This window comes from Podarcis melisellensis, assembly GCF_964234715.1.
Source record: "Podarcis melisellensis genome assembly, chromosome: 2".
In the NCBI taxonomy this organism is placed as follows: domain Eukaryota; kingdom Metazoa; phylum Chordata; class Lepidosauria; order Squamata; family Lacertidae; genus Podarcis; species Podarcis melisellensis.
Genome location: NC_138529.1, coordinates 83,094,410 through 83,121,175, shown reverse-complemented (window position 1 = coordinate 83,121,175; position 26,766 = coordinate 83,094,410). Strand labels below are relative to the sequence as shown.

The 26,766-nt window shown below is 40.3% G+C and overlaps 1 protein-coding gene across 2 annotated transcripts in view; it reads left to right on the top strand.

Moving 5' to 3' along the window:
• The window catches only part of EEFSEC (eukaryotic elongation factor, selenocysteine-tRNA specific), a 170,053-nt gene that overhangs the window by 104,083 nt on the left and 39,204 nt on the right, over positions 1–26,766 (top strand). For both annotated transcript variants that reach the window (XM_081900475.1, XM_081900476.1), the window contains exons 6-7: positions 4,366–5,007; positions 18,057–18,213. In XM_081900475.1, the coding sequence (XP_081756601.1) occupies positions 4,366–5,007; positions 18,057–18,213 (799 nt within the window). The remainder of the gene's footprint in view (positions 1–4,365; positions 5,008–18,056; positions 18,214–26,766) is intronic.

Sequence of the window (26,766 nt, the reverse complement as noted above, 5' to 3'; positions counted from 1 at the left end):
ATTTTTCTGTCCTCTGAGTATAATTTAAATCTCGCTTAAATATAGGGACATCCTCTCATTTTAATAGAGGTGGTGTGTGCATTATGTTAATGCACCAATTAAAGTTAGCTAACATGTTTTAAACTGTTTGATTACTAACTACCTTAACTATGTGTTCCAATCTGCTTTTTATTTTATTTTTTAAATTTTCCATTTCATAATTTACTAGTTTGCTGAATTTGCTGTGATTCCAGTTATTATCAGAAGGGCTAGGTTGCCTTTATCTCTTTTGTATCAGTAAGATGCAGTGACAGCACTGGAGGTAGAAGGATGCTTGGGCTCTTATCTAAAAAAAGCTAAGAACTATGGCATATGGAGTACCGATAACTTAATGAAAGTTGGATAAATAAAGGAAAAGAAGCTTCATTGTATCAGGAGAAAAAGCCATTAGTGGAGTTTTTGTATGCTGTTTTCTATTAGTTAAACTGCTTTGAAAATCTTAGTGGGCTTTTCCTTTGGTCTTCAAATAACAGGTTCTTTTCTTATATTGAACACATTTGTTTATCTTAAGGGCCTGAACAGTTTGGGTGCTTTTAATTTATCTCTCCTTTTGCATTTTTTTATCTGTGTATGAACACATGGACTTCCCCAGTCCTTCTCCTCCTCCACCAAAGCCATTTCACAAGCCTCTACATCATACTTAGAAATATTAATGTGATCATCCAGATAAAAATATTGAACATTCTTTCCTGATTTATTTTCAGGCATTACAAGTTGCCACCCCTCTAGTTAAATATGAAGCTGCTTTAAGCAGATTTTTCAACATTGGGAAGTGTTTGTTTGTTGATGAGCTTGAAGTTGCTAGATGAAGTTCCATTTCTTTCTGTGTGACTACCCAAAATGGATAAAATAGGTATGCCATTTTTATATTAAAAATAATTTTTGGGATGGCATGAAACAAAGAGCTCTAGTGTGGAGCCGAGAGTCTATGTTGAACCAAATCTGTGACATCTGTGTGCTTTTAGAAAGATCTGAAAACTCCTTTTATAAGGGAGGGCTCAGGCAAGACTGCTGAAGCATGGAAAAGAGAACACTCATATACTTTTCCACACTTTTTGGGACTTGTGAATCACCACTACAGCAATAGTCATATTGGGAGCATAAGTTATCTCCTCACAGAGTGAGATGTGCATGTAATTTCTTTGCATAAAACACTGTAAGCCGTCTTTCTCCATTGTGTGGGTGTGTGGGTGTGCACGCATAACTGACAGAATTTGTAATACAGATGTATGAAATATCAGTCTACACAGAACCATTCTAAAAATAAAAATGAAGCAGAAGATTTTAGATTTCAGGTGAGCAGCAGTAGCCTTCTTTAAAAACTACGACAGCAGAGAGAGAACCTGTTAAGAACCTTTCTTTCTGATGTGCTGGTTTCCTACTTCCTGGGAGTAATGTGGAAGCATTAAAAATGTGATTGTTCTACATGCGCTGGTACATTCCATTCTACTGCTATTTGTAGACCCACCAACAACACTTCTTGTGGAACAGCAAGATTTGGTTTTCTTGATAGACTTTTGCTTTTGAATTTGTACCTGGTTGCTTTCAGTTCATCAACTAAATCATGAAGTAGAACCATTTATTTCATGTCCATTGATTTCAGCAGAACTACTCTGATTAATATTGGAAATAATCCTACATGTCCCACTTTGTGGCTTGCACACATATACATAGTGGTGATGCAACAACAAAACTTCAGATTTGGAACTTGCTTTCTGACTTTTAAGGGACGCGGGTGGCGCTGTGGGTTAAACCACAGAGCCTAGAACTTGCTGATCGGAAGGTCGGCGGTTTGAATCCCCGCGATGGGGTGAGCTCCCGTTGTTCGGTCCCAGCTCCTGCCCACCTAGCAGTTCGAAAGCACCTCAAAGTGCAAGTAGATAAATAGGGACCGCTCTCCGGCGGGAAGGTAAACGGCGTTTCCGTGTGCTGCTCTGGTTCACCAGAAGCGGCTTCGTCATACTGGCCACATGACCCGGAAGCTGTCTGCGGACAAGCGCCAGCTCCCGGCCTATAGAGCGAGATGAGCGCGCAACCCCAGGGTCGGTCACGACTGGACCTAACGGTCAGGGGTACCTTTACCTTTATCTGACTTTTAAATGTATTGAGTTCTTTGACAGAAGTATCTCTCCAGAGTGACACAGGTGATAACCTGCAAGCTTTCTGAGAAAGGAAGAAGTGCTGTTTTTAGTTGTATTTAAACAATACATTGGTTCCACAATCTGAAACTGTATATTGAACGCACAAAGTTCATGTTACAATATTAAGATGCTGAAGATCTTTCTGCATCTGTTCAGATGAGTGAAAGAGACAGTGGCAGGCACACGTGGCTAATGAATAAACTGTGGGGAAAATATATTCTTAAAGGATAAATATAAGAACAAAAAGAAATGCAGTGAAAAAAGAAACCATATTAAACTGAACTGGTTTGCCCTCATCAGGCTGAACCAACGTTGATCTTTTTGAAAAGCCTATTTTAGTCTTTATTTTTCCAGCCTTAGAAGTTTCTGAAGAAGAATAACTGATACAACTCTAAGCTTATTAGCTTCACTCCAGACTCCACACTGTTTACATTTTTCTCATGTAACATGGATAAGAGAAAATGGACTATATCCATAAACAGTGGGCATAGCCCTGACATCACTAGTCCATACTTGTGCTTATTGTTTTCAAATTGCTGAAAATTAGAGCTTGCTTTTCATAAATCTCACAGTTGTAAAAAATATTTTAGTGGAAGGATTTATGGAAGAGTACTGAAATATTAGGTCAGAAATATAAAGAACTGGAGTAAATGGGAATTATATCTATAGAATGGAGTAAAAAAATATTTTTCCTCATTTTCTATGTCATAAGAGTGTCATGTGTGTTTCTTAAATGCATGTGTTTCTTTATGCATGGTGTTAATGCACTGATGGTTATATTTCATTAAGTGAAAATATTAAGCACATTATCTGAGACATGCTCATGCTTCTCATCATAAAATATAAGACGAACACTTTTTTACCAACAGAAAAGGAAGCGTAGTCCAGAGGTTGACAGCAAGTAAATCGCTAGCCACCCTCTCAAAAACTTAAGAAGCAAATGAGAGCCTAGGGAGTACCTTCTGAGAATTGGAAGGGCCCGCTCCCTTTCACTCCAGTAGCTTAGACAGCCAGCTTTCCGGCTTGCTTCACGGTTTTCTTTCATGCTTTTTCTAGCACTGGAAGGCATTTTTATTTTGGGGGGAAGCAGTGGCATTGTAGGGGATCTCTATCCCCCCTTTTCTAGTCCTGCCTTTTTTCTAGCTGTGGTGTGCATTCTGATGGCGGAGAAGAAGCAGCTTGATCTTCTTGCTCCCTAGGCTCTCTTCCCAGTATTTCTTACATTTTGATTTTGAGGAGGGGTGGGGAGACAAAGGGGATACCTTCCCCATTTGCCTTGAGGCTTGTTTTATTGCTTTTTCTTTCCCTTTATTTTAAAAATATTTATATTTTATCACAGTAAAATCCTCCAGGCAGCTCAGTGTGGCACCAATGATTCTTTTCCTCTCCATTATATCCTCACAGCAATCCTATGAGGGAGACAGAGCGACGTGGCCAAAAGATAATTTCATGACTGAGTGGGAATTTAATCCTGTTCTCCCAGGTCAACCAGTCAGTTGATGCTCTGTTATATAGGAATACCAGTATTCCCAATTATGTGTCAAGCCGCATCCTCGTGGCAGCCATTTTGTGTCAAGCCAGGCCCTTTTGTGGCAGCCATTTTGTGATTGGTGGCCACAACATCCTCTCAAAATTCCAAATGTGCTCCTGGGCCCCAAAAGGTTGCTAACTACTGCCTAGCCTAATTTGTAGAACTGCAGCAAATTCATATAAGAGAATAAAAGGAAAGTAGAAAGAGAAGGTCAGCATTTTTATTATTTTTGTATTATAAGGTTGCTACTGTGTAGCTTAGTTGTACTTCTCAAAAACAAATCAGTGCCTTATTTATGCAGATACATACTGATCTGCTTATTCCTTTCAGCTACTATAAAAGTTACCAAATTCAAAAGAATGATTCTTAGTATTATTTTCTAGTACAAAAGATACACAAAGCTTTAAAAAGTAATCCTTAGAGGAAGCATTCATTTAGATAATTTAGAGGGTAGATTTTTCTTGTAATTACTGTGTATCTCTACTAAAGAGCAGTGTTTTAATGTCTGGAAATAACTCTACTGAAGAGTGAGTTTTTGTTTTTTCTAAAGACCCAGAAAAGTGGGTATAAACGTTTTTAATTAATAAAATGCTTTATTAATAAATAAACCACATGAAAGTGACAATTTTTCTTATCCTTTGCTCCCATAAATAGGTGACAAAGAAGGTCAAGTCCATGCAGATGTTTCATACTCCAGTTAACTATGCCATGCAGGGTGACAGGGTAGGAATCTGTGTGACTCAGTTTGATCCAAAGCTGTTGGAAAGAGGTCTGATCTGTACACCTGAATCTCTCCAGACTATTCATGCTGCTATAATCTCTTTAAAGAAAATCCCGTATTTCCGAGGCACTCTTCAGACCAAGGCAAAGTTTCATATCACAGTTGGCCATGAAACTGTTATGGGAAGAGTTATGTTCTTCAGCCCAGCTCCTAATGACTTCACCAAAGAACCCCTGGAGAATTATTTTGATTTTGGAAAAGAATATCTTTATCAGGAGGAATATCTTTCCAAAGACTCAAAGTCCTCAGAAGAAAACAAGGAGAATGACTGCACTGAAGAAAGACAGCTCCCAAAACAACAGTGGGCCTTACTTGAGTTTGAGAAGCCAGTTACCTGCCCTAAACTGTGTCTTGTGATTGGCTCAAAGCTGGATACTGATATCCACGCAAACACTTGCAGGTTGGCGTTCCATGGAGTGCTCCTCCAAGGGATGGAAGACAAGAATTATGCAGAGACATGTCTCCCAAAGCTTAAAGTTTACAAGCTGAAACATAAGGAAGGACAAGTGGAACGGGTAAGCTTGTGTAATTTAATTTGAGGATCACCTGAGATTACTGGGCAGTAGAAGAGTTAATATAGTAAAAGAAAGTTAGAGGGGAATACAAGAGAAGGGGGATTTGACAGCTGAAATGCTGGTATGCAATAGTAGGGAGAGCAGCAGAAACCTGGAGCCAATGACATGGTAATAGGGGGGAAACAACTGGAACTAAGATGACAGAGTCATGGTCTTTGTCGAAGCCTGTGGCAATTAAAAATAGGGTTTGAGGGTATCTGTTCATGAAATTTCTCCAGAAGCCTGGTGTTTGGGGTAGCCCAGGATAGCAGAGAGAATGTTGCTATCTCTGTTGCTAACACTTGACTTCCCTTTTGCCCTCATGTACGGTTTTCATACCAAGAGGAATCATGGAGACATGCTTCTATAGGGCTGGTGATGCTAAATTGTTTTCACAAATTTTCATGTATTTCTGTTTAGTTTGGGGCTTGCTATCTTGAATAGGTTTTTTCTTTTCTTTTTTTAGAGAAAGCTGCAGCTTAGTGCTTGGTCCAAGTTGTCGTGGGGGTGGGGGGGAGTGTGAACAAATGGGTGGTGAAATCATTCATTGCTTTTAAGAAAAGTCCAGACTCTGGTTTAATAGAAATACTGATTCAGATGGTCCCACCCTGCTGCCGCTGGATGTCTGGAGATTAGAATAACTAAATTTACAGTGTCTATTCTTGGCACTGATTGAGGAAAAGGGCATTCTCATTGTCAAGGAAGGAAGAGGGTGGCTGCCCTCCCCCTCTCAATGCTCTAGGGAGGCACTAAATAATAATGCCATGAGGAATGCTTTCACCCTAAAAGCATTGTAGGGAACAGGTTGGGAATGAAGGAAAGACTGCTGTCTTTAGCTTGCCAGTTTCATGGGAGTCTATTCCTGAAACACATTTTAGTGATTTTTTGTGGTGTTCCATCTCCCTTCCCCCCAAGAAAACACACTATGGTCAATTAATATAGCTGGAGTTGATCCTGTTCTCCTTCCTTGCTGCAGAATTTGATATGAACTCCTCCTGTTTTAATGGCCAGTTCATCTTGAATAAATTAAAATCAGGCAATTATATATTGTTCTAATTATAATTAGATTAATACATTGCTCTCATTGCTCCATCAAAGTCTGCTCTGCTTTTTTTGAGAAATAGTAGCTATTATGCATTTGTGAGTTGTTTTCTTTGCTCAGGTCAGCCAAATATCATGGGTTCAGTAGCTTGTTATTAGGTAGCAGTAAAGAATTAGCACTTAAGTTTTTACTACAGTACTTACAGCTGTTCTATAGCTGCCACCCTTCAGCAAAATCCCCTACTTCTCACAGACCTATAGATCAGATGCCTTCAGTTAGTCAGTCTAGGGCAGGGGTCTGCAACCTTTAGCACAAAAAGAGCCACTTGGATCCGTTTCCGAAGGAAAAAAAACTGGGAGCCGCAAAACTCGTCATTATAAAAATAACTTATTTGTCACTTTTTTATTATTTATTTGTTTGACCCCTCAGAATTACTCCTCCTCATAGAAATAAACGTTAAATTAACAAGTTACCTTTTTTTGTGTGTGTGTGTTCTTCACTCCCCTTCAAAACAGTGACCAGCGTACATGCCCCTTACAATGTAGCGGGTGGGCGGGAAGGTGACGTCGGGACAGTGCCTGACTAACGCACGCACCGCCCCCATGCGACGTCACAGTCAGTACAGCGCCCGCCACAGTGGGGAGTGTCGGGGCGCACAATGCGCCTCCTCCCCTCGCTAGTATCTGCCCCGGAGCCGCGGCAAAGGTGTAAAAGAGCCACATGCGGCTCCGGAGCCGCGGGTTGCAGACCCCTGATCTAGGGACTGCATGCTTTGGGAGAAGTACACCTTTGTGAGCACACTGTTTCCACAAAGCAAGACAATTGCTGCTCTTTTTAAGAGACCCTGTGAAAGAGACCCTGTGTCATGCTTACAAGCTACCAGTTTTCTACAATTACTGGTATAGCATAGTGGTTAAGACTGGCTCTTTTTACCTGCAGAATATGAAAGTGGATATGAAAGAGCCATGCAGTTGTCCCCACCTATGAGGTTCTTTCTTACAGACCCATGCAAATTGTGCTGTGGGTTTCACACAGTGGAAAGTATATGTGTGTGTGCTTGAAGAGACATTGTGGCCCATGTGTCAGTAAGCTTTTTGAAAGCTCCCAGTTCAAATATTACACCAGCCTCGAGCTCTCTAGGTTGTTTTAGACAAGTCACTGTTTCTCAGCCTCTGCACCCTCTCCACATCTACACTATGGGAATACAGTGGTACTTCGGGTTAGGAACTTAATTCGTTCTGGAGGTCAGTTCTTAACCTGAAACTGTTCTTAACCTGAGGTACCACTTTAGCTAATGGGGCCTCCCGCTGCCACCACACAATTTCTGTTCTCATCCTGAAGCAAAGTTCTTAACCAGAGGTACTGTTTCTGGACTAAAGGAGTCTTTAACTTGAAGCTTCTGTAACCCGAGGTACCACTGTAATAATAATGACTGGTTTATTTAATACATTTATATTTTGCTTTCCTTACAGCATGGAACTCCACTTAGTTGAGCTACTATGATTACTTAGATATTGACCTGGTTCAAATGACATGATAAGCTAAGCTATGACTTAGCAAGGCTGCACAGTCTCCCAGAGAGGAGCTTGCAGCCACTTTGTTCCTCCCACCCAAGCTAAACCAGGGTTTGGCTTTGTGTGCCATCTGAACAGAGACTTGTGGTTAAACTCCTCTCCTCACTCACCATAACCTTGGCTTAGCTCTAACTACCACCTAAAGTGTGTGTGTGATTGTAGAAAACATGATGTCCCTAACTTTGTCCATACATTGAGAAGTATGAATCTAATCATCTGAGGAAATGCCATCTGATTGGCCCAATGGGGTAAAAAGTCTCCTGCACCAAGTTCAAAAAGTGAAAGGTGATCCATAGATTCGTGCTGTGACTTCTTGGTGCGTCTGTTGTGTAAATGTTTTGCATAACCAAGATTAGATCCTGAATGTTGTAGCTTTGCCTGTGGCAAGGGATACTTGTCAATGAGTAACTCTGCTACAGTAGGAAGAGAAGGGGCGGGTGGAGGGGAAGCCCTCTACCATGTTTGCAAAGCACAAGCTGCACCGCTTGTTGTTATTTTGGACTTGTTTAGTGAAAATAAACATATACCTCAAGGAGAACAGCTCCTTGCTGAAACCATACACAAAGCCCTTTGGTATGTGAAGATTTACTGGAAGATTGTTGGCCAACAAGTCTTCATGAGCAGGTATTTTAACAGGGTAGCTTGGTTACGACCAAGTTTCTGTTTTATTTTTTAACCACAAATACTTTGAAGCCTGCATCTGGATCATCATGTGTGGTAACAGCTCGCACATCTTTTGCATTGTGTGGATACAGAATAAGAAGCCGCAACTCTACTATAGTCTTGCTTATACTGTACCTACTTTCTGAAGCACATTGCTATCATACACCTCTCTGTAATCAGAGGGTTATCTGCAACTAAGTTCTACTGAAAGTAGAACTACTGAAATTAATTGGCCCAGTACTGCTACTGGATACCCATTGAGCTTCTCTGTTTCTAATTAAAAGACAAAGTGTTAGGGTTTTAACAAGGGCAACACAAAAATTCCTTGTAGGGCCTGTGTTGGCCATTGTACTTGAGGTGCAGTATTGGTGCCTTAGTTCTTCCTTAGTTTTGCCATTTAAATTCTGTTATATACGTATGATGCTGTGTGATATCAGTGTTTGGCAGTAAACGGAACTGCCTAGCAGAACCTGCTTTTACCACGATTAATGTTTTAGCTGCTTTGAAGTCTGAACATGGGTTTGCTTGGTTGTGCTTGGCTGCTGATGGCATGCTAAATGTGATAATAACACAGCAATGAGGGCACTCAGTGGATAAAAAGGCACAATGCTTTCACAGGTTAAAATCCGCAGTAAAATAGGAGCATAAGAGATGTATTTATTTTTTGGCTGCTGTTCTGTTTGCGATTGAGCAATTTTGTGAAGCTTAGGAATGTGGAGATAATGGTGTTCTCATTTGAAATACTATTCATGTTTAAAAGTGAAGAAGATGAAAAAAAAGGATGAACTTTAGTGGCAGAAGGTTGAAGGATATGGTAATTTACAAAATATGGATCAACATGGTTTGGTTAATTGGTCACAACATTTTCCAGTGAAGGCAGTTCTAAGGAAAGAATAAATATTTTACTTTTAAAATAACAGTAAATATACTTGCTTTGGCTGATGAGGCAGAATTTGGCAGGGCTTCCTAATAGAAATTGTCTATGGCCATTGCTTTGGATATTGTTAGATTAAACCATACAGTATAAACGTTTTGGCTTGCACAGGAGTTTGAACAGTCATTAATTTTTTTTAAAGTTGTGTTAGAGTCACTTACTGAGTATCTGTTTTTGTTAGTGATGTTGAGGCTGATAAGGGCATAATGAGAATGTAGGAGAGATGGTGAGTTGCACATGATTGTATGAGTTTAAAAGCAGGTTTATATGCTTAGATTTGTAACATAATCTAGCTCTAGCCCTATTCAAGTGTTCTCAAAATCCAGAGATACAGCACATGGCAAGGGGAGCCATGGGGACAAGTGTGCAGGCTCTGCCCCACCACCTTCTTTGAGGGTGGTTATTTGAAGTGGGTCACTTGCTTCTGCTTTCGGAGGCCCATGTTGGGCCCTGATTTCCAGAGTTCTCCATCACATGGGGAACTTCCTTGAGTGCAGGAGCCTCTTGCTGCAGATAATCGTTCTGCAGTTTGGAGAGGGTGATGGGCACAGAGCCAGTGTTCTCATCTCCTTGTGTCATTTGTTGTGCATTTCCCTGTGTATTTGTGAATGCCCAGAATGCCTGAAAATGGCTTCTGTTGTCTTGTCAGTTCTAGTTGGGCATCTGATTGCTGATTCTCAGTGTTTAATGCTTTAGACAAAAAATAAAAGAAAAAATAAAAGCTCATCCTCATGGTTTTGTATCTTATTTTCTCTGTGTAATAGCAAATATATAAATCTTATCTGCTAAAGGTTTAGAACCTGAGCTTTGCCGGATTCCAGCCTTTCTGTCTCCTCACCCAACATTCCCATAATCTTTTGTTGACTTCTTTAATGCAGTTTCCCCCCCTTCAAAATACGTAATTTAAATTTTTTTTTTGTCGCAGTGTTCTTGGCTTGAGTGCCATTTTTATTACAACATTGTTGAACTATAAAGCAACCTGTGTTGTTGTTACTGAACTGATTTAAATGATTTCTTTTTGGTGGGATGGCCACTTCTAGCTGATCTGGGCTGTAGCGCTACTAAAACACTGTAGGAGATACTGCCTAGTAAGATTTCATGGATTGGATAGGTTTATAGAATTAGCAGAATCAATCTAAGCTTGTTTTGTTTTCTGTTTGTTTCTACTATAGATAATGTTTACGGTTCTGCATCTTATTGGTGTTATCACATAATCCTACAACTGGAAGGAACCAAAATGTAATCAAGTCCAACTCCTTGACTTGAGGCCAGTGATAGGGGTTATAAAAAGAAATAAATAGAGAACTTTCTGGAAAAATTGCAGATTAGGGTAATTTGCAAGGGGTAATTTTACATCAGAAAATGCTCAACTTGTTTAAGGCTCTCTGTGCAACTAGCCCCACACCTACAAAGCTTCAGTGCTTCTTTTGTGAACTTGCTATGACACTAGTTGTACTCCGTTCAGACCCATGCTAGTCCTGAATGTGAGCATTGTATATTCCTATATAGTGCCCAGGCTTGAGACTGTCTGCCCCAAACTCTCCTTCACAGCACTGTGGACATGAAGGTTCAGGGCCAGCTGCTAGCTCCAAATTTGAACATTTTAATGCAAAGGAGGCAGGGACTTTAATGATTTTGTGTGTGAGAGAGAAATATGTAATGACACCTTCCTCAAATCCAATTTATTTCCCTACATTAAAATCCCTTGGTTGAAGTGGCAGACCATTTTCCTTTCCTTTACCCAAATGGTTACCCATCCTGCCTTGTGCCTGTACTTTCTCTTTGCTCTAATGCTGCTAGGACTGTACAGTGTGTATGTGCTGTCCTCAGTCTTACTGTTTTGAATCCCCTTCTAGGATTATTTATTCTATAATCCTGGAGATTCCTTGACTACCCAGAAACCCAACTAATAATGGGAGTCCAATCAATGAGAAGAAGGTGACCCTGCACAGCATGAGGATTGTCACATTTTCATGAAACCTTCAGAGATGGATAGTTAGAGCAATTACTGTATGGCTATACCTAGAGAGGAAGAGGGAGAATTGTAAAGCTACAAATTAACCAAAGAACAAATACCATCAAGCAATGATGGAAGTTTTGTGAAAGGACAGACAGGCTTTGTACAGGCCTCCATTACATTCATGTGCTATATTCCAGTTATGAAAGTCATCCCAACAAGTCTCAGTTGTAGCTATAAAGTCACATTTCTCTTCCTGTATTAGGTGTTCAGGCTCATCTTATTTCCCATACTCTGCACATTAGTGAATAGACATCAAAAACCTTGAGTTTCTGTTCAACTGCTATATTAATGTGGTGTTTGCAAGGCAACACCACAGTTTCCTCAGTTTCTCCTGTAGTACCAAGTCCCCATCTTTATGTGCTTATCTTTGGGCTATTTTCTCCACCACCACAGGATTTAGTTTTTATGCTCTCTTGATCAAGTTCACTGTGCTTCTTCCAAGGTCATTTCCCCCCATCCTCATCAGGAGCGGCCTATCTGCCAGTAGTCCATTAAGGAAGCTTAGACATGGTCTCAGAAACTGAGCCTCTCTCACTGACACCATCTACATAAGACATTCTAGGGAAGTATTTTTCTCTCTGTATGTAGTTCTCTGCATTTACACAGGAAAAATTAGATACTAAGGTCCTTCAACTTCCTTCCTTTTGCTGCCTAATCAGATGGGATACTGTCCTAGTTGTGCCTGATGGTGTCATTTGTTCCCACATGGATGAACAAGAAGGGATAAAGATCAGTAGGCATGACAAACCACTTGTCCAGCCCATCCTAGATCCAGGCACTATAGGATCAACATTCTCCAAAAGTTAACAGATCTGATCAGCACACAGTCACACCCTTATTTCTTAGTAGGGAGTCTGCAACCTTTGTCCTTCTCTTCATGCAGGTGGCGATTGAGCTACCTCTGTTCCCGAAGCTTTGAGACTTTTCATTCCCACTTAGTGCAGCCTGCTTCAGACATTCTCCATCGGGATTGTTAGAGCCTCTCTCATTGAAAAGATTTTGAAAACAATACATTAGTTCCAGTGGTTCAGAATGTTCCTGCTTCTAACAGTCACTCTGGTTCATGCACTTCCCTGTTTGCTACAGTTCTCATTTTCTTCCCTGACACTCTTCCTGCTTTTGTCCTTGCCATAGTGCCTCCTGTATCCTTATCTCCTCTAATGAGGCAGTGAGCAAACTTGCTCCTCCAGTCCTTTTACTTTCTCTTCCAAAAGAGCATTTAGCTTACTGTTAGCACACAAGCCTTGATGTAGAAGCTTTCCTCCTACACTCTTCTAGGTACTGCTAGGATAAGGAGATTGGAAGGTTTTGCTCCCATTTTCAGTTAACTCAACTGTGGTTAATCCTAACGATTCATTATTGAAACAAGATAACTTCATACATAATAGTTTGAAGTTGGCTTGTTTCAGTAAAACATAGTTAAAACCAGGCATAGGCAAATTCGGCCCTCCAGATGTTTTGGGACTACAACTCCTATCATCCCTGACCACTGGTCCTGTTAGCTAGGGATGATGGGAGTCCCAAAACACTAGAGGGCCAAGTTTGCTTATGCCTGGTGTCAGGGAACTGCCATCGGAGCCAGAGGCGGAGGGAAGGCTACGGAGGGATGCCGGAGAGGGTCCCAGTAGGGAGAGAGGCAGCCCATCTGCTGGGGAAGGAAATCAGCGTAACACCAGTGGAGAAGGGGGGCAGATGGGGGAATCGGAGAGGAGGCTCCAGGACTCCTCACCGGAGACCAGCGGGGAGAGCACGGGTACTCCGCTGCCCACACCCTCCCTGTGCAGAAGACTTCTGCGCAGGGAGAGTAGGAGGAGACTTGGCGTCAAAGAACTTCTTTGCTGGAAGAAGTTCAAGAAACGCCCACTGACGGAGTCTGCCAGCGATTGAGACAGCCACGGGTGAAAGGCTGTCCAGACAGAAAGGGTTCAACCAGGTAACCTAGCCAGGAGTGGCGGCAACGTACGCACGAGCAACCCCTAGAACCATTACACCTGGTTAAAACTAACCCAGTTTATGTCCAATTTTAGAAATAATTCTTAATTGTGGTTAGTTGAAAATGGAAGCAAAAGCTTCCAATCTCATGGCCATTGTGGAGGGGGCTGATGATCCCAAGGCTCATTCGTGTAAATGCTGAACCATAATTAGTTTTATATCTGAATGAGGCCTATGTATGCTTCAGTAGTCAATGAACTGAAGTTAATAAGTGAAAAATAGTTGTTGGGTTGACACCCCTATTCCCCAACACCTTTATTAACCTTAACTGTCCTAGCTTTGTAAAGTAAATATTGCTAGATTGAATCCTCCTTAACATATACCTGACCTGTGCTCTATGGAACAGTTCGTTATTTAGATTATTTCTAGAGGATCTTTTTATCCCCAACTTTTCTTTCCCCCGCTTCATTCCTGATTCCAGTTCTCTTTCCCCACCTATTGTTTTATGTCTCCTCCCTATGTTCCTGGAAAACTGGTGCCTGTTAATTTCCAAATATGAGCAATAATGCATTTCAGAGACTGAATCTGACAGTAATTTGCATTATTCTAAAATTAGAATAGACTTTCTGGTGTCTCTGAGGAGGAGGAGGTTCTGTTTAAGTATTCTCTCCCCCACCCCCACCCCATCGATAGAATTAAACCATGAGTTTGTGCTGGATGTCATCACGCAAAACGTAGCTACAGCATTGCAAACATAATACCGCAATGCAAATAATATTTAAATCAAAGGATTTTAAAACTGTGTACTCTGTATTAAAGTTTGTGTGTGTAAGGGAGAGGGAGAGGGACTGACTCTTCACCTATGTTAATACAGTACTATTTGTTTTTTTTCTTTCTGCAAACACAAAAGCCAAGGGGGAGGGAATATTTCATAAAAATCAATGCTATTGTGTCCTCTGGTCTAAGCCATAAAACAAGAGCAACAGAAACATTCCCTTTGAACTTGAAATCCCTTTCTAAGCTGCTGATCTAACCTAAGCAAGAGAGGGAGAATTTACTAGTCAGAAACATTTGTTCTTTTTTCCCTTTCCCTTTTCTTTTTTTTTAACTCCTTAAGTGAGTTTGATGCTGCACCTCTGCCCATAAATTAAAAAAATATTATTGTAATGTAGGTCAGTGAACTGAAGCGCCACTGTACACCATGGAGGATTAAAGTCAGAAAGGCAACCCTCTTCCACTCCCACTAGGTCATATGACAATATAAACAAGAAATGCAAGGAGCCTTCAGCTTTTTCTTGACCTAATCCTTTGTTTATGCAGCACTTAAACTGACTTTTGGGGTCGTCTCTGTCTGGCATTAAAGCCCTTAAGCTTTTTGAAGTTTCCCTGAAGTTAATAAAATTAGTCTGCCTTCACGGCGAGGCCCCTGTCTGCTGCCTCAAAAGAAGAGTATGTATCCGTTGTTGTCTTTGCAGCTCTAGGTTTTTAAACTTCACATTTTATAACCAGAAAGAAACTGGAGGAGAGTCTGAGGAGAGTCCCAAAGCCCAAAAGGCTGCTCAGCTAATGGGCAAAGTGATTGCCATAGTAGATGTTCTGAGAACTCAGAAAAGATTATGGCTCTATCCAGTGATTGGCGCTAAATTGCTGGTGCAGTAATAAAGAGTTGGATTTCAGTGGAAGCAAATAATAGGCTTTTCTAAAACATTTTGTAAGAAGGAGAGGGCAGCATAAAAATAAAGACAGTTTCAACACAACAGTTGTTCACATTCGGAAAAAATGCTATTTTTTGAAAGTTCAAGTTCCTGTCCTGCTACATGCCAGTAAACAATTGGTGGCCATATACTGAAGCTTTCCAAACAAAGAAATAATTTTCTGTATTTCCTTAAGCAAACATAATATTGCATTAAATTGATACAGGTCAATATTAATTTTAGATTAGGTGTGATTTGTAAGACAAAATTAAGAATAAGCAATGTTTATCATCTTGCTAGCTGCACAGGTGAGCAAACTGAGTTTTGGTCCATGTTTATGCATTTATTAGGGACGCGGGTGGCGCTGTGGATTAAACCACAGAGCCTAGGACTTGCCGATCAGAAGGTCGGTGGTTCGAATCCCCGCGACAGGGTGAGCTTCTGTTGCTCAGTCCCTGCTCCTGCCAACCTAGCAGTTCGAAAGCACGTCAAAGTTCAAGTAGATAAATAGGTATTGCTCTGGCGGGAAGGTAAACGGCGTTTCCATGCGCTGCTCTGGTTTGCCAGAAGCGGCTTAGTCATGCTGGCCACATGACCTGGACGCTGTACGCCGGCTCCCTCGGCCAATAAAGTGAGATAAGCGCCGCAACCCCAGAGTCGGCCACGACTGGACCTAATGGTCAGGGGTCCCTTTACCTTTACCTATGCATTTATTTAGACCATACTCTGGTCAAGGTGTTTTCTAGTGCTCTAATTCTGGAAATGCGAAATTTCATTTTACTTCATTTTACTTATGTTATAACTTAATTCCCCTACCCCAATCCCATTTTGCCAGCTGTTTTTAGCTGCCTGTTTTCATGTAGCCTCATGTTGTGTACTGATTTTATATACAGTATATATTACTATTTTTAAATGTTGTTAGTTGCTTTTAGGACTGATGCTCAAAGGGTAAGATATAAATGGGGGGAAATAAGTAATGGCACAATCCAGTTGTCCTTTGCATCTTCACCTCCTTTCTTTCCCTCTCCTTGAGTAACCCCCTCATGCCTGGAGAGCAGTGCTCACTGGACAGCAATGCATGCCTAACGCCAGATGGTTTGGACCCTAAATAAAATAAATAATAAGCTTTCAAAACCAGCCACTACTGAAAAAGCTTCTCAGGTTTAACTCCTATACTTTCCACAAACCATATTGCATTTGCTTTTTGACTATGGCAATATTCTGAATACACAATTTTTACCATCCAGATTAGTTGTGAGAAGAATTCTGTGCAGCTGAAAATCTTGTGTCTCCTGAATTTAAAATATTACTCTTGGTCCACCTAAAAAGGTCTGTCTGTATTGCTCTGTATTTCTTACTTTGTGGGATCTGTGCGACACAGAATTACAATATTGACTTGAAGAGAAATCATGGTAGCTTGCCATTCAATAAAGCAGCATTTTCTTATTTCCTTTCATGTCAAGACTCTAGTTATGACACTGAGGCACAGTGACTTCAGGGGTTAGCATCATGCAAAGATATTCACACCTTGGGGATTAGGCTCACTTCGTTGCACCTTTGCTTTGCCAGTGCCCCAAGGAGCATCGTTTATCTTTCCCTGTGCAACAAGCTTGCTGCCTCTTGTACCTGATTGCTTAATTATGAATCCAAAGTTGGAATGGTGACTTCCACTGGTTTAATAATCTTTAAATTAAAATTAAATACAGCTACTTTAAGACTCTGAGTTTAACAAACTGACATGATTACATACTCCTTGCAAAGATGAATTTTTAAAAGTTATACAGTGGACCTTGGATTGCGAACTTAATCCGTTCCGGAATTTCATTCTTAAACCAAAGCGTTCTTAAACCAAGGCATGCTTTCCCATAGCAAGGGACTCAAGTTCACAAACCAAAACACCTACTTCCAGATTTGCAGCATTCCTAATCCAAGTTGTTCATAAACTAAGCTGTTCTTAAACCAAGGTACCACTGTATTGTCATATTGGAAGCATGTTTCCTTTTATGAAAAGGCAAAAGAATCTGCTGAAATGAAGGTGGTAAGGAGTTGAAAGGTGGTAGACATGTCAGCAGGAGTAATGCCAGGAGCCTGAGAACTGGTACATTTGGGTGCATTTAGAAGCAGATCTAATGTGGTACATAACATATTAGAAACCTGGAGCCAAGGAAATGACTGCTTAACACAAATATTCACAAATCAGGTGCACAAATATTACGGGGGGGACGGGGACGACAACGACAATGACACATGGCTTGACTGTAGTACTTGTGAGAAGGATCTAAGGAAGGACCACAAACTTAACATGAGCCAACAGTGTAATGCAGCCAGAGGTGTGTATGCAATTCTAGGCTGCACCAACAGAAGTATAGTGTCCAGATCAAAGCAATTAATAGTGCCACCCTATCCTGCCTTGGTTCAACCTCACCTTGTAGTTCTTTCTCCAGTTATGGGCACCACCATTGCTTTTTTTCCTGGGGGTATGCAGGGGTATGCATACCCTAAACATTTTGGCAATCTTTGTACTTTTATCAATTTACTGTATTTATTTTTCTTGATTTGAAATATAAAATGGTGATTTTTGAAGTCAAAATGAGAGTACCCCTAAACATTTTTTTAGAAAAAAAGAAGCAGCACTGGGCACCACAGTTTAAGAAGGATTTTGACAAGCGGGAACATGTGCAGAGGAGGGCAGCCAAGATGATAAAGGACCTGGAAATCAAGCTTTATGAGTGGCAGTTGGGGGAGTTGGATATGTTTAGCCTGGAGAAGAGAAGACCGAGAGGGTGATATAGAGCCATATTCAAATATCTGAAGGGTTATCACATGAAGGATGGAGCAAGCTTGTTTTATGCTGCTCCAGAGGGGAGGACCTGAACAATGGGTTCAAATAAAAAGAAAGGAGATTCTGACAAAACACGCTGAAGAACTTTCTGATGGTAAGAGCTGTTTGGCAGTGGAACAGACTATATTGGAAGGTGGTGGACTCTCCTTCATTGAAGGTTTTTAAACAGAGGTTGGATGGCCATCTGTCAGAGATTCTTTAGCTGTGATTCCTACATTGCAGGGGGTTGGCAATGCAGTATCTTTTAAAATCCTTTTTTTAAACCAAGAACTTAGATTTTGTGTTTGTCTTTTTGTTTGTTTTTTATAGCTCTGTGATGATTACAGTGTGATTGGTCGTTCACTGTTTAAAAAAGAGACCAACATCCAAATTTTTGTGGGGCTGAAGGTCAAGCTGTCTACAGGAGAGGAAGGTTTAATAGAAGGTGGCTTTGGACAGAGTGGAAAATTTAAAATCCGCATTCCAGGTAAGTGTTTATCTTGCTGCATGCACACATTTAGTAAAAGTTTTTCTAATATCCTCAAAAATCTTGGGGAGCCCATTATTATATGCATTCAGAGAGCTTAATAGCACACAAGTGGGAGGTATTGTGAAATTGGCTCATTGTGGGAGACTGTTATTAGGACTGAGCCAAAAGAAAGACACTTCATCTGAATACAGTCATGTGAAAAATGTCCCCTTTCTGTGAACAGGGGCAAAAAGTCTTTGCATCACAGCAGCCCATGCTCTTCCCACCAGATACCCATTCAAAGTGTTATCAATGAGATGCGAAAGCATTGCCCGTGCTCAAAACTGGTCTCAGATAGCCAAATCTGACTTAGCTGTGTGATGCTGTGGCATCATTAATATACTTACTATGTGACCCTGATTGACTGGGGAGAATTTTAAAAAGCTGACATTTGATGGAGGTGTTTTATTTTATTTTACCCAAATGTTTTTTCTTCACACTTAAAATATTTCTGGTTTGCCTGTAGTTTAGCTTTGATTGTTATTGTTATTAATTGGAAACATATAACATTTTAGAAACATGAAAACAAGATAGTTGCTAGTCTTGCCGTGAAAGGACCTTCTGGCATACATAGCAGCTTGTCATGGGTTATGACAAGTAGTACACACAGAAATCAGAAGCCTCTTTTCTTCTTTACCACAGAAAGGTCACTTAAGGTACTTCACTACTACTTCCTAACCCAGGTGAAGAGCACTCAAGAAAGCCTTTTCAAGAGGATTTGCCAAGAGCAGAAGATACTACTTTTGTAGTACAAGGTTTTCCTAACCTTTCCAAATAACCCTTCTGATTACGACTAATTTCCAGTGCTAGTAATGTTACACTAAGGCACTTGGATTTCATATTGAGTTTGTAGATACCTCCCCCGCCCCCCACCAGCCTACACTATTTATATAATGAGCAGAGTAAATATTTATTGTAGGTTCAAACAGAAAAAAGAGCATGAAAAAGTAAGCAAGTTCAAAATAAAAGGCAGCATGCAGTCACTCCTCAGGGTTTACCATGGAAGACTAAATTGCTGTTTGGATAGTCACAAAATGTGCACATTCCTCTCAGTGCAGCAAAGTACCACGAGTTTTGAACAGAGTTCCCTTCTGGCTCTTTCAGTACCATATTCTAGGCAACTCCCTGGCCTCAAAACATGATCCCTCCCCACCATATTAAAGATCAGATATGCTCACCCTTCCTACTTTTTACATGCAGTACTCAATAAGAAAAGTGTTAGTCAATATGCTGGTCCTTCACTGCCATTTGGCAGTTACCGTAAATAACCTTGGTTACAGCTAGTAGTTAGTGAGGAGAGATCTTAGCCATGAGTCCAGGACCAAACGCTGGCCTAGTTCAGGGGTCTGCAACCCGCGGCTCCGGAGCCGCATGTGGCTCTTTTACACCTTTGCTGCGGCTCCGGGGCGGATACTAGCAAGGGGAGGAGGCGCATTGTGCGCCCCGACACTCCCCACTGTGGCGGGCGCTGTACTGGCTGTGACGTTGCATGGGGGCAGTGCGTGCGTTAGTCACTCACCATCCCGACGTCACCTTCCCGCCCGCTGTCAGATCGCGGCTCCGGAGATATATTTGGTTTTGGTTTTGCGGCTCCCAGGTTTTTTTTCTCCTTCGGAAACGGGTCCAAGTGGCTCTTTTTGTCTTAAAGGTTGCAGACCCCTGGCCTAGTTCAATATGGCAAAAAGGACCAAGGAAGAGCAAAGTGGCTGTGCATTCATCTCTAGGAGCCTGCAGGTTTGCCTTAGCATGCCATGCAAAACAGCCCCGTGAGATGCATACAACCCTTTGAGGAAAATCAGCACCCGTACCCATTGGGGGACAAGTCTTTTAGATTCATATCATATAGATTTTTTAAATTAATATGCAAAACTGAAAGGAATTTGGAAGAAGGATATTCGAGTTCAGCCTTTCCCTGGGAAGTTAAGAAAGGAGATGGTTCTCAGCCTGATAAGCTCAAATCATCCTTTATTAGCTAGTTAAGTTTGGAGCAGGGGCCCAGTTTTTTTCTTGCCAGTTTCTACTGTTTTTCAAAGTATTTATTAGGAAAATTTGGAGAACTATACTGGGAAATGAGAACAAATGCATTATTAATATTCTAATAAAAATTACTGAAATACATTTTTCAAATTGGTAATAGTTTTGAACTGATATGAAATTAAACAAAACAAAATGAGAGTCTCAACCAGAGTGGATTACATAACTGCAGTTTATATATACAGTATCATAAACTTTAACTACAATGCAATGTGATTTCTATTGATGAAACAGTTTTAAAATTTGTTCTAAACTGTGCTTAATTTGATTTTCTTGAAGAGAGAAAAAACAGGTTTCCCCCCATGACTAATGTTAATTTTAGCTTGTTTCTTGTTTGCGGACCACAGTGTTTTAATTATTCTGAATAATTACAGTATATAACTGTCAGGGGTCCTTTACCTTTTTATGTCTTTAAGATACTGATTATGAAATGTGATGTACAACCTTCTTTCACATTCTTAATCCAAAGATCTAAGAAATGGGTGTGACAAATAAGTTTGCAAACCCATGCAAAATATTTGTGAATGCTTCTAATGTGGCTCTTCAATATTTATTTCTATGGGATTCAAAGGGGTGTTTTTCAGGCTGGTCTTAGAGCATAAGACTTTGAGGATTCAGCAGATAATAACCTGGTTTCAGAGGCTCTGGAACCAAGCAGAAATTACTTCTGCTTGCATAAAGCAGGGCCCTGATTTTCACCGATACCCACCCACTGTATCCTGTGCCACATCTTGTGGTGTTCTGGTGGGTGTCCCACTCTTGGGAACAACTTCAGCGTAGTTGTGTAGGGAATATTTGTCAAAAATTGAGGGGAAGAAAAAAAAAGTTGATTAGCGATGAAGCATCTCATTCACAGGACAAAGTTTGCAGTGCCCAGCTGTGGTACACATGGCAATCTGTTCCCCAGCCTAATCTCTTTCATATATCAGAATGGTTTCCTCATTTTGGGGGGTGGGGAGCCGAGACTGAGAATTAATTCCAACCAACAGTACGTTGTTAGCTGACTTGAGGATAAAGCTGTTTGCTTACACAAATAGTCTACTTGCATGATCAGTGTACTGAAGGATCCATGAACTCATGCAAGGTCAATAACTTTCTTTCCATGAAAACAAAATCGGCAAGTTCCAAGTTTTTGTTTTCATAGAAAGGGAGCCGCAAAATGTTGTGAGATCACAGTGTCAAGTTACACTACTCATGAGCAGTCCCCCCTCCCCGGTCAGCTGGCAGCATAGCGGCAGAACTGATTCAGAGTGACATGTCCCATGGCTGTGTTGACATTTGAGCCAAAGTCTGTTCCTGACACTCCATCCATAGCCATTCTGCTTACTATATATTTCTGAAGGATACAGTTTTTCTTTTCTTTTTTTAACTCTACAAAAATGATAACTACAAGAGAAAATTAATATTAATCCAAAAATATTTTGCTTGGAAAAAGAAGTCAGCTTTCTGATGAGCTGCCCTCTTCTCCTTCCATGCAATCAGGAGAGTGAAGTTTTTAAATAAGCTATGAAACCATGGTGTATAAAGCTGGCTTGTTTAACTAACCATAGTTTTTTGTGTTTTAAACCACAATCTCTGGTTTGCATGCATTGGCAAGCCAGGTTTCATAGAAAGTGAAACTAAACTCTGCCAAAGTCATCATCCTGACCTTGTGAGAAGAGGAAAGGGGAGCATGTGAGTCCGAGGCTCACAGTGTGCATTTTTGTTTATGCATGTAGCACTAAACATAGGTTTAGACTTCTCTGCAAGTGGGCTGTTTGTGTTTTTGTCTGGGCAGGGGAAGAATCCCCATTACCGGCACTACACAGTTTCCATGTAGCTTGTGGGTTTTGACTGTAAACTCTCTGGGTTGTATCCAGTGTTGGTCCTACTAAAACTAGAACCGCTGGCATTCATAGATATAAGTAATTTAGGTCTGTTTATTTCAGTAGCTCTGAAGTCAGATTGCACCCCCACCCAGCCAAAAGAATCCTAGGAACTGTAGTTCACCCCTCACACACCTATCGTTCCCAGCACTCTTAACAAACTACAGTTCCCAGAATTGTTGAGGTGTGCGCGCTTTATTTGTTATTTAAACGTATCATGTATAAACAGCCTTAGTTGGATACAGCCCTCTGTCTCAAAGCACCCTAACTTATACAAGAAAGCTCAGCATAGTTTGGTGCACATGGGCTTGGATTATATTGGCAGCTGTTGACCTGTTTAGTAGATTCTTGGCTATAGTTACTAATTTTCAAATAAAATAAAGATTTATGTTTTATTTGATGTCAGAAAGCCTGTAGCATATGGGAGCTGGCAAGTTCTCATCCCAAATGAATTCTTGCCACCATGTGGGGACCAAGCAGCACAAGCTGTGATTACCTCCACATGCACCAAGCTTCTGGAGTCTGTAGAATATTATAGTATTTTAGGACTTCGTTCTGAACAAAGCTAAAGACACGATTCCTTCTCACAGGTGCTAAGATCTCATTTTGGTAACAATGTCCAGTGCTGCACAACAAATCAAATCAAGATTTACAGAATTGCTTGTTCCTTTTCTCATTCACTGAATATTTTCTGGTATGGATCATGATAGAATTTGGCAAGTTATAACAGAATATTGTAGTAAGGAAGTCTCTCCACTCACCATCTAGTCTGAAATAGACCTCAGTCTTTGCCACCCATAAATGCAGGGGTAGTGACTTAAACAAGGCTGTCTTGCAGAACCAAAACTGCACACTCTGGAGAAAATACAAGCATGACTAGAAAATGGCTAGATGTTTCTGTTTCTGTTTCTTTAAGAGCTACCAACATTTCATTGTGGAGAAGGGTAGTAGATATGACGTTGCTTAAGTCAAATATAGTTCACATTCCATTGTTAGGTCAGTGTTGCTTTTTTAATATGTCTGTATCCTGTTTGTGGTTTTTTAAAAGAGTTTTTTTTAAGTTTAGCTGGTTGAATTCCCCTCTTCTGTTCCTCTCCCCATACATATTATTCTACCTCTTGTTCTCTTTCATAAAAGTTCCTTTCATAGAGGCTTACTCATATAACTTTTTAAAGAAACAATGTAATTAATTTTTTGAAGATTCCTTAAACAGCATTCATATGAAACTCTCCCACTCCTCATGAGAACAAATGAGAAGTTTAAATGGTTGAGGGATGACTTCAAGCTGAAAGACATAATAGTTTCTTTAAAGGAGGAGAAAAACAAAGAAAAAAGAAAAGCACCCAATTTTTGAATCCAGTTGAAATTGTTGTAGAAAAGAAAGGCTCAAGAAACGAAAGAAACTGTTGCAGTACATTTGGTACAAGTGAATTGATTGCACAAAGAGAATACATATTCTATTTGGTAGCCAATTTTACTGTGTTGGGGAATCAATTGTTAAATAACAGATAATAGTAGAACTGCGTTTGCTTTGACTTTATGTACACATTTACCTGGAAGTTAGTACCACTGAACTCAGTGGGGTTTACTTTGAGTATACATGTATAGGCTTATACTTTAAGACTCTTAGGGGACTGATGTGTTTTTGCAAGTGTGTACTACTTCATGTCATTGACACAGAAAAAGTGCATTAGTGGTGGATTTATTCTGGATGTCCACAAGTCATTCTGCTTTATTAGTTCTTCTCTGGTGCTTGCCCATGTTAGCACATTATTGCTTTCCAGAAGAGCACTCTTGCACTACAGCTCAACAAAAGTAGGACAACCCACCTGGAACATTTGTGGTATGAAAAAGTGCAGGATTTCAGCAGGAAGCTATGGAACATGAATCAATTAGAAACAAAGGAGCATGTCCATCCCCTAACTTTTGCAAGTGGGATTGCATGTAATTGCCTTGATACCATCAGAAGCACAAATGTGCAATGAAAAGGATTTTTGGAGGGACCTTAACTTGCCTTTAGAAGGTAAAAGCAAGGTCCCACTCTCTAGATTAAAAATAATAGCTGTGTTGGTGGCAGCTTTTGATGGGAGCTTAAAATCAATAGGGAAACCATGCAGATTTGGGGGTTGCAAAGGAGAGTCTTTGGTACCCTGCTTCTTCCCTATGGCACCTCCTGTCTTTTGATCCTTCTCTCCTCTTAAAATCGAATCTCCTCATAGATGTTTCCAAAATGTGAAGGAACTTGGAAAAGCACAAGAAAATGTATTAAAGGGGCTAAAGGTAATTGATTTGCTATTGAAAGAAAAAAGAAAAACTTTCTGTATGTGAGAAAGTATGTCATGATAAATTGTACAGAATGATAATTAAGCATGATTATGTACACAAGAGATGTTGATGCATTGTATAGGATTCCCCAAGAAAATATGACACAGCCCAATCCTATCCACATTTAACTGGAAGTAAGTTACTGACTTACAGTGGAATCCTAACAAAGTCTGCTCAGATGTAAGTTCTATTGAATTCAGTAGAGCTTACTTCCAGGTGAGTGAGGTTAGGAGTGCAGCCTTACTCCCAAGTACATGTGCATAACACTGCACCGTTAGAAGAAGAGTAAGTGTGAAGAAGAGCAACACATTGTTTCATAGCAGATGCTTATTAGATCAAGATTTGACCTTGTGCCTGGAGTGTGTGCATCTTCTGACAGCTTTTCCCCTTGCTGCTCTGGTAGGGTGTGTGCATAAAGGACTCGTGTAAGCAGAATCAATAACAAGTTTTGTTCCCACATCCCACATCTACCCAGCTGGGGTATGGGGTTAATACCCACATTATTGTTCCTTCTTACACTGCTCCTTCTTGTGAACAGAGTAGAATGGGTAGAAGCTCTCTACCAGTAAACACAAATTGTTGACGACCAGGGTCAATTCCATTTCGTTTCTGTTACTATATCAACGACTATTAGCATTTGCTACAGAATAAATGCATTCTGGTTTGCTTTGATACATTTTGATAGTATTGTGTTGCATTTATATGAAGTTGATTTTTGGCAGTGTGTGTTTGGTTTGAATGCAACAGGTAATTCCCAGACTTTCAGGCTGCTTCCCATTCTCCTGACTTGGACCTAATCAGGTTGCTGCTAGGAAAAGATTTGTATTTCCTGTTGCTGTATGGCACTTTCCCCAACAATTTTTATTTCCATGCTTTTTTAATTGAATAGCAAAAGATTGTGATACATACGTGTTGTTTAGAAGCAGTAGCATTTTCCAGTTTTCCAAAAGAAGCCATTTATAGCCAGCATATTCATAACCATAGCCAAGTGGAAATATTAGCTGTTTCCATTATACAAATTTATGGTGTGACCATGCTTGAAATACTGTGTACAGTTCTGGTCGTCTCACCTCCAGAAAGGATATTGTAGCTGAAAAGGTTTCAGAAAAGGGCAAACAAAATGATCAAGGGGATGGAGCAGCTACTCTATGACAAAAGGTTTACAGTATCTGAGGCTTTTTAATTTAGAGAAAAAGTGACCAAGAGGTGATACGATAAAGAGGTATAAATTCATGCAGGGTGTGGTGAAAATGGATGGAGATAAGCTTTTCTCTCATAATACTAGAACTTGGGAACATCCAATGAAGCAGAAGGTTGGAAGTTTCAGAACAAACAAAATAGAGTACTGCTTCACATAGAAAGCATAGTTAAACCATGGAATTTCCTCCCACAAAAGTCATCAACTTGGATGTCTTTTAAAAAGGATTGGGCAAATTAATGGAAGATAAGGATATCAGTAGTTACCATCCATTACAGCTATGTTCTACCTCCATTTTCAGAGGCAGTATGCAAGTTACTGGGAATGGCAGGTGTGAAGAGTGCTCTGGCACTGCGCTCCTTTTAGGCTTTCCATAGGCATCTGGTTAGTCCCTGTAAGAACAAAGTGCTGGACTAGATGGACCTTTAGCTGCTCTTGTGACAAACTCACTTGTAAACATGACTATTCTTTATGGTACATTTTCTATTATTTTCCATTATTTCATTCTGCTTCCATTATCGTTGTTGTTTCACTCTGTCTTGAAAATGTTAGAATGCTTCCTTCTTTTCTTTTTATAATCCAGAAAAAAACGTTGTGATTACTCTCAGCAGCAATAAAATGGCATTGTTTCTTTGCAAATTATTGATCTGAAGTGTAAATTAACATTTCTCATTTGTATAGTCTTGAGGTAGAGTTATGTTTCGGGGGGGGACCTTAATCTTAATGCTTATAAAATCCTAAAATACAGTTTTCAGATTTCGGTACAAAGCAACAAGCATTGACAAATCCTAGAGATTTATCACTGTAAATTCAGCTAACTTAAACTCTGTTGACATTTTAGGAAGCATAGTGTGTATCTGTATATAGTGCTGAGTCAGCTTTTCTTTGCCCTTATTGTGAACTACAGCTAAAACTTTATCCAGTTTTAAAAACAGCATTGAAATGGAATATGCACCCCAAGACTTCTTAGAAAGGATACCTGGTTTGCAAAAGACTTACATGTTGCATTCATTTAGTCTACAGTGGCCTGTCCTCCTCTGACTTCTGAAAGACAGTATGTTAATAAACTGATTCTAGATGGAGTGAGAT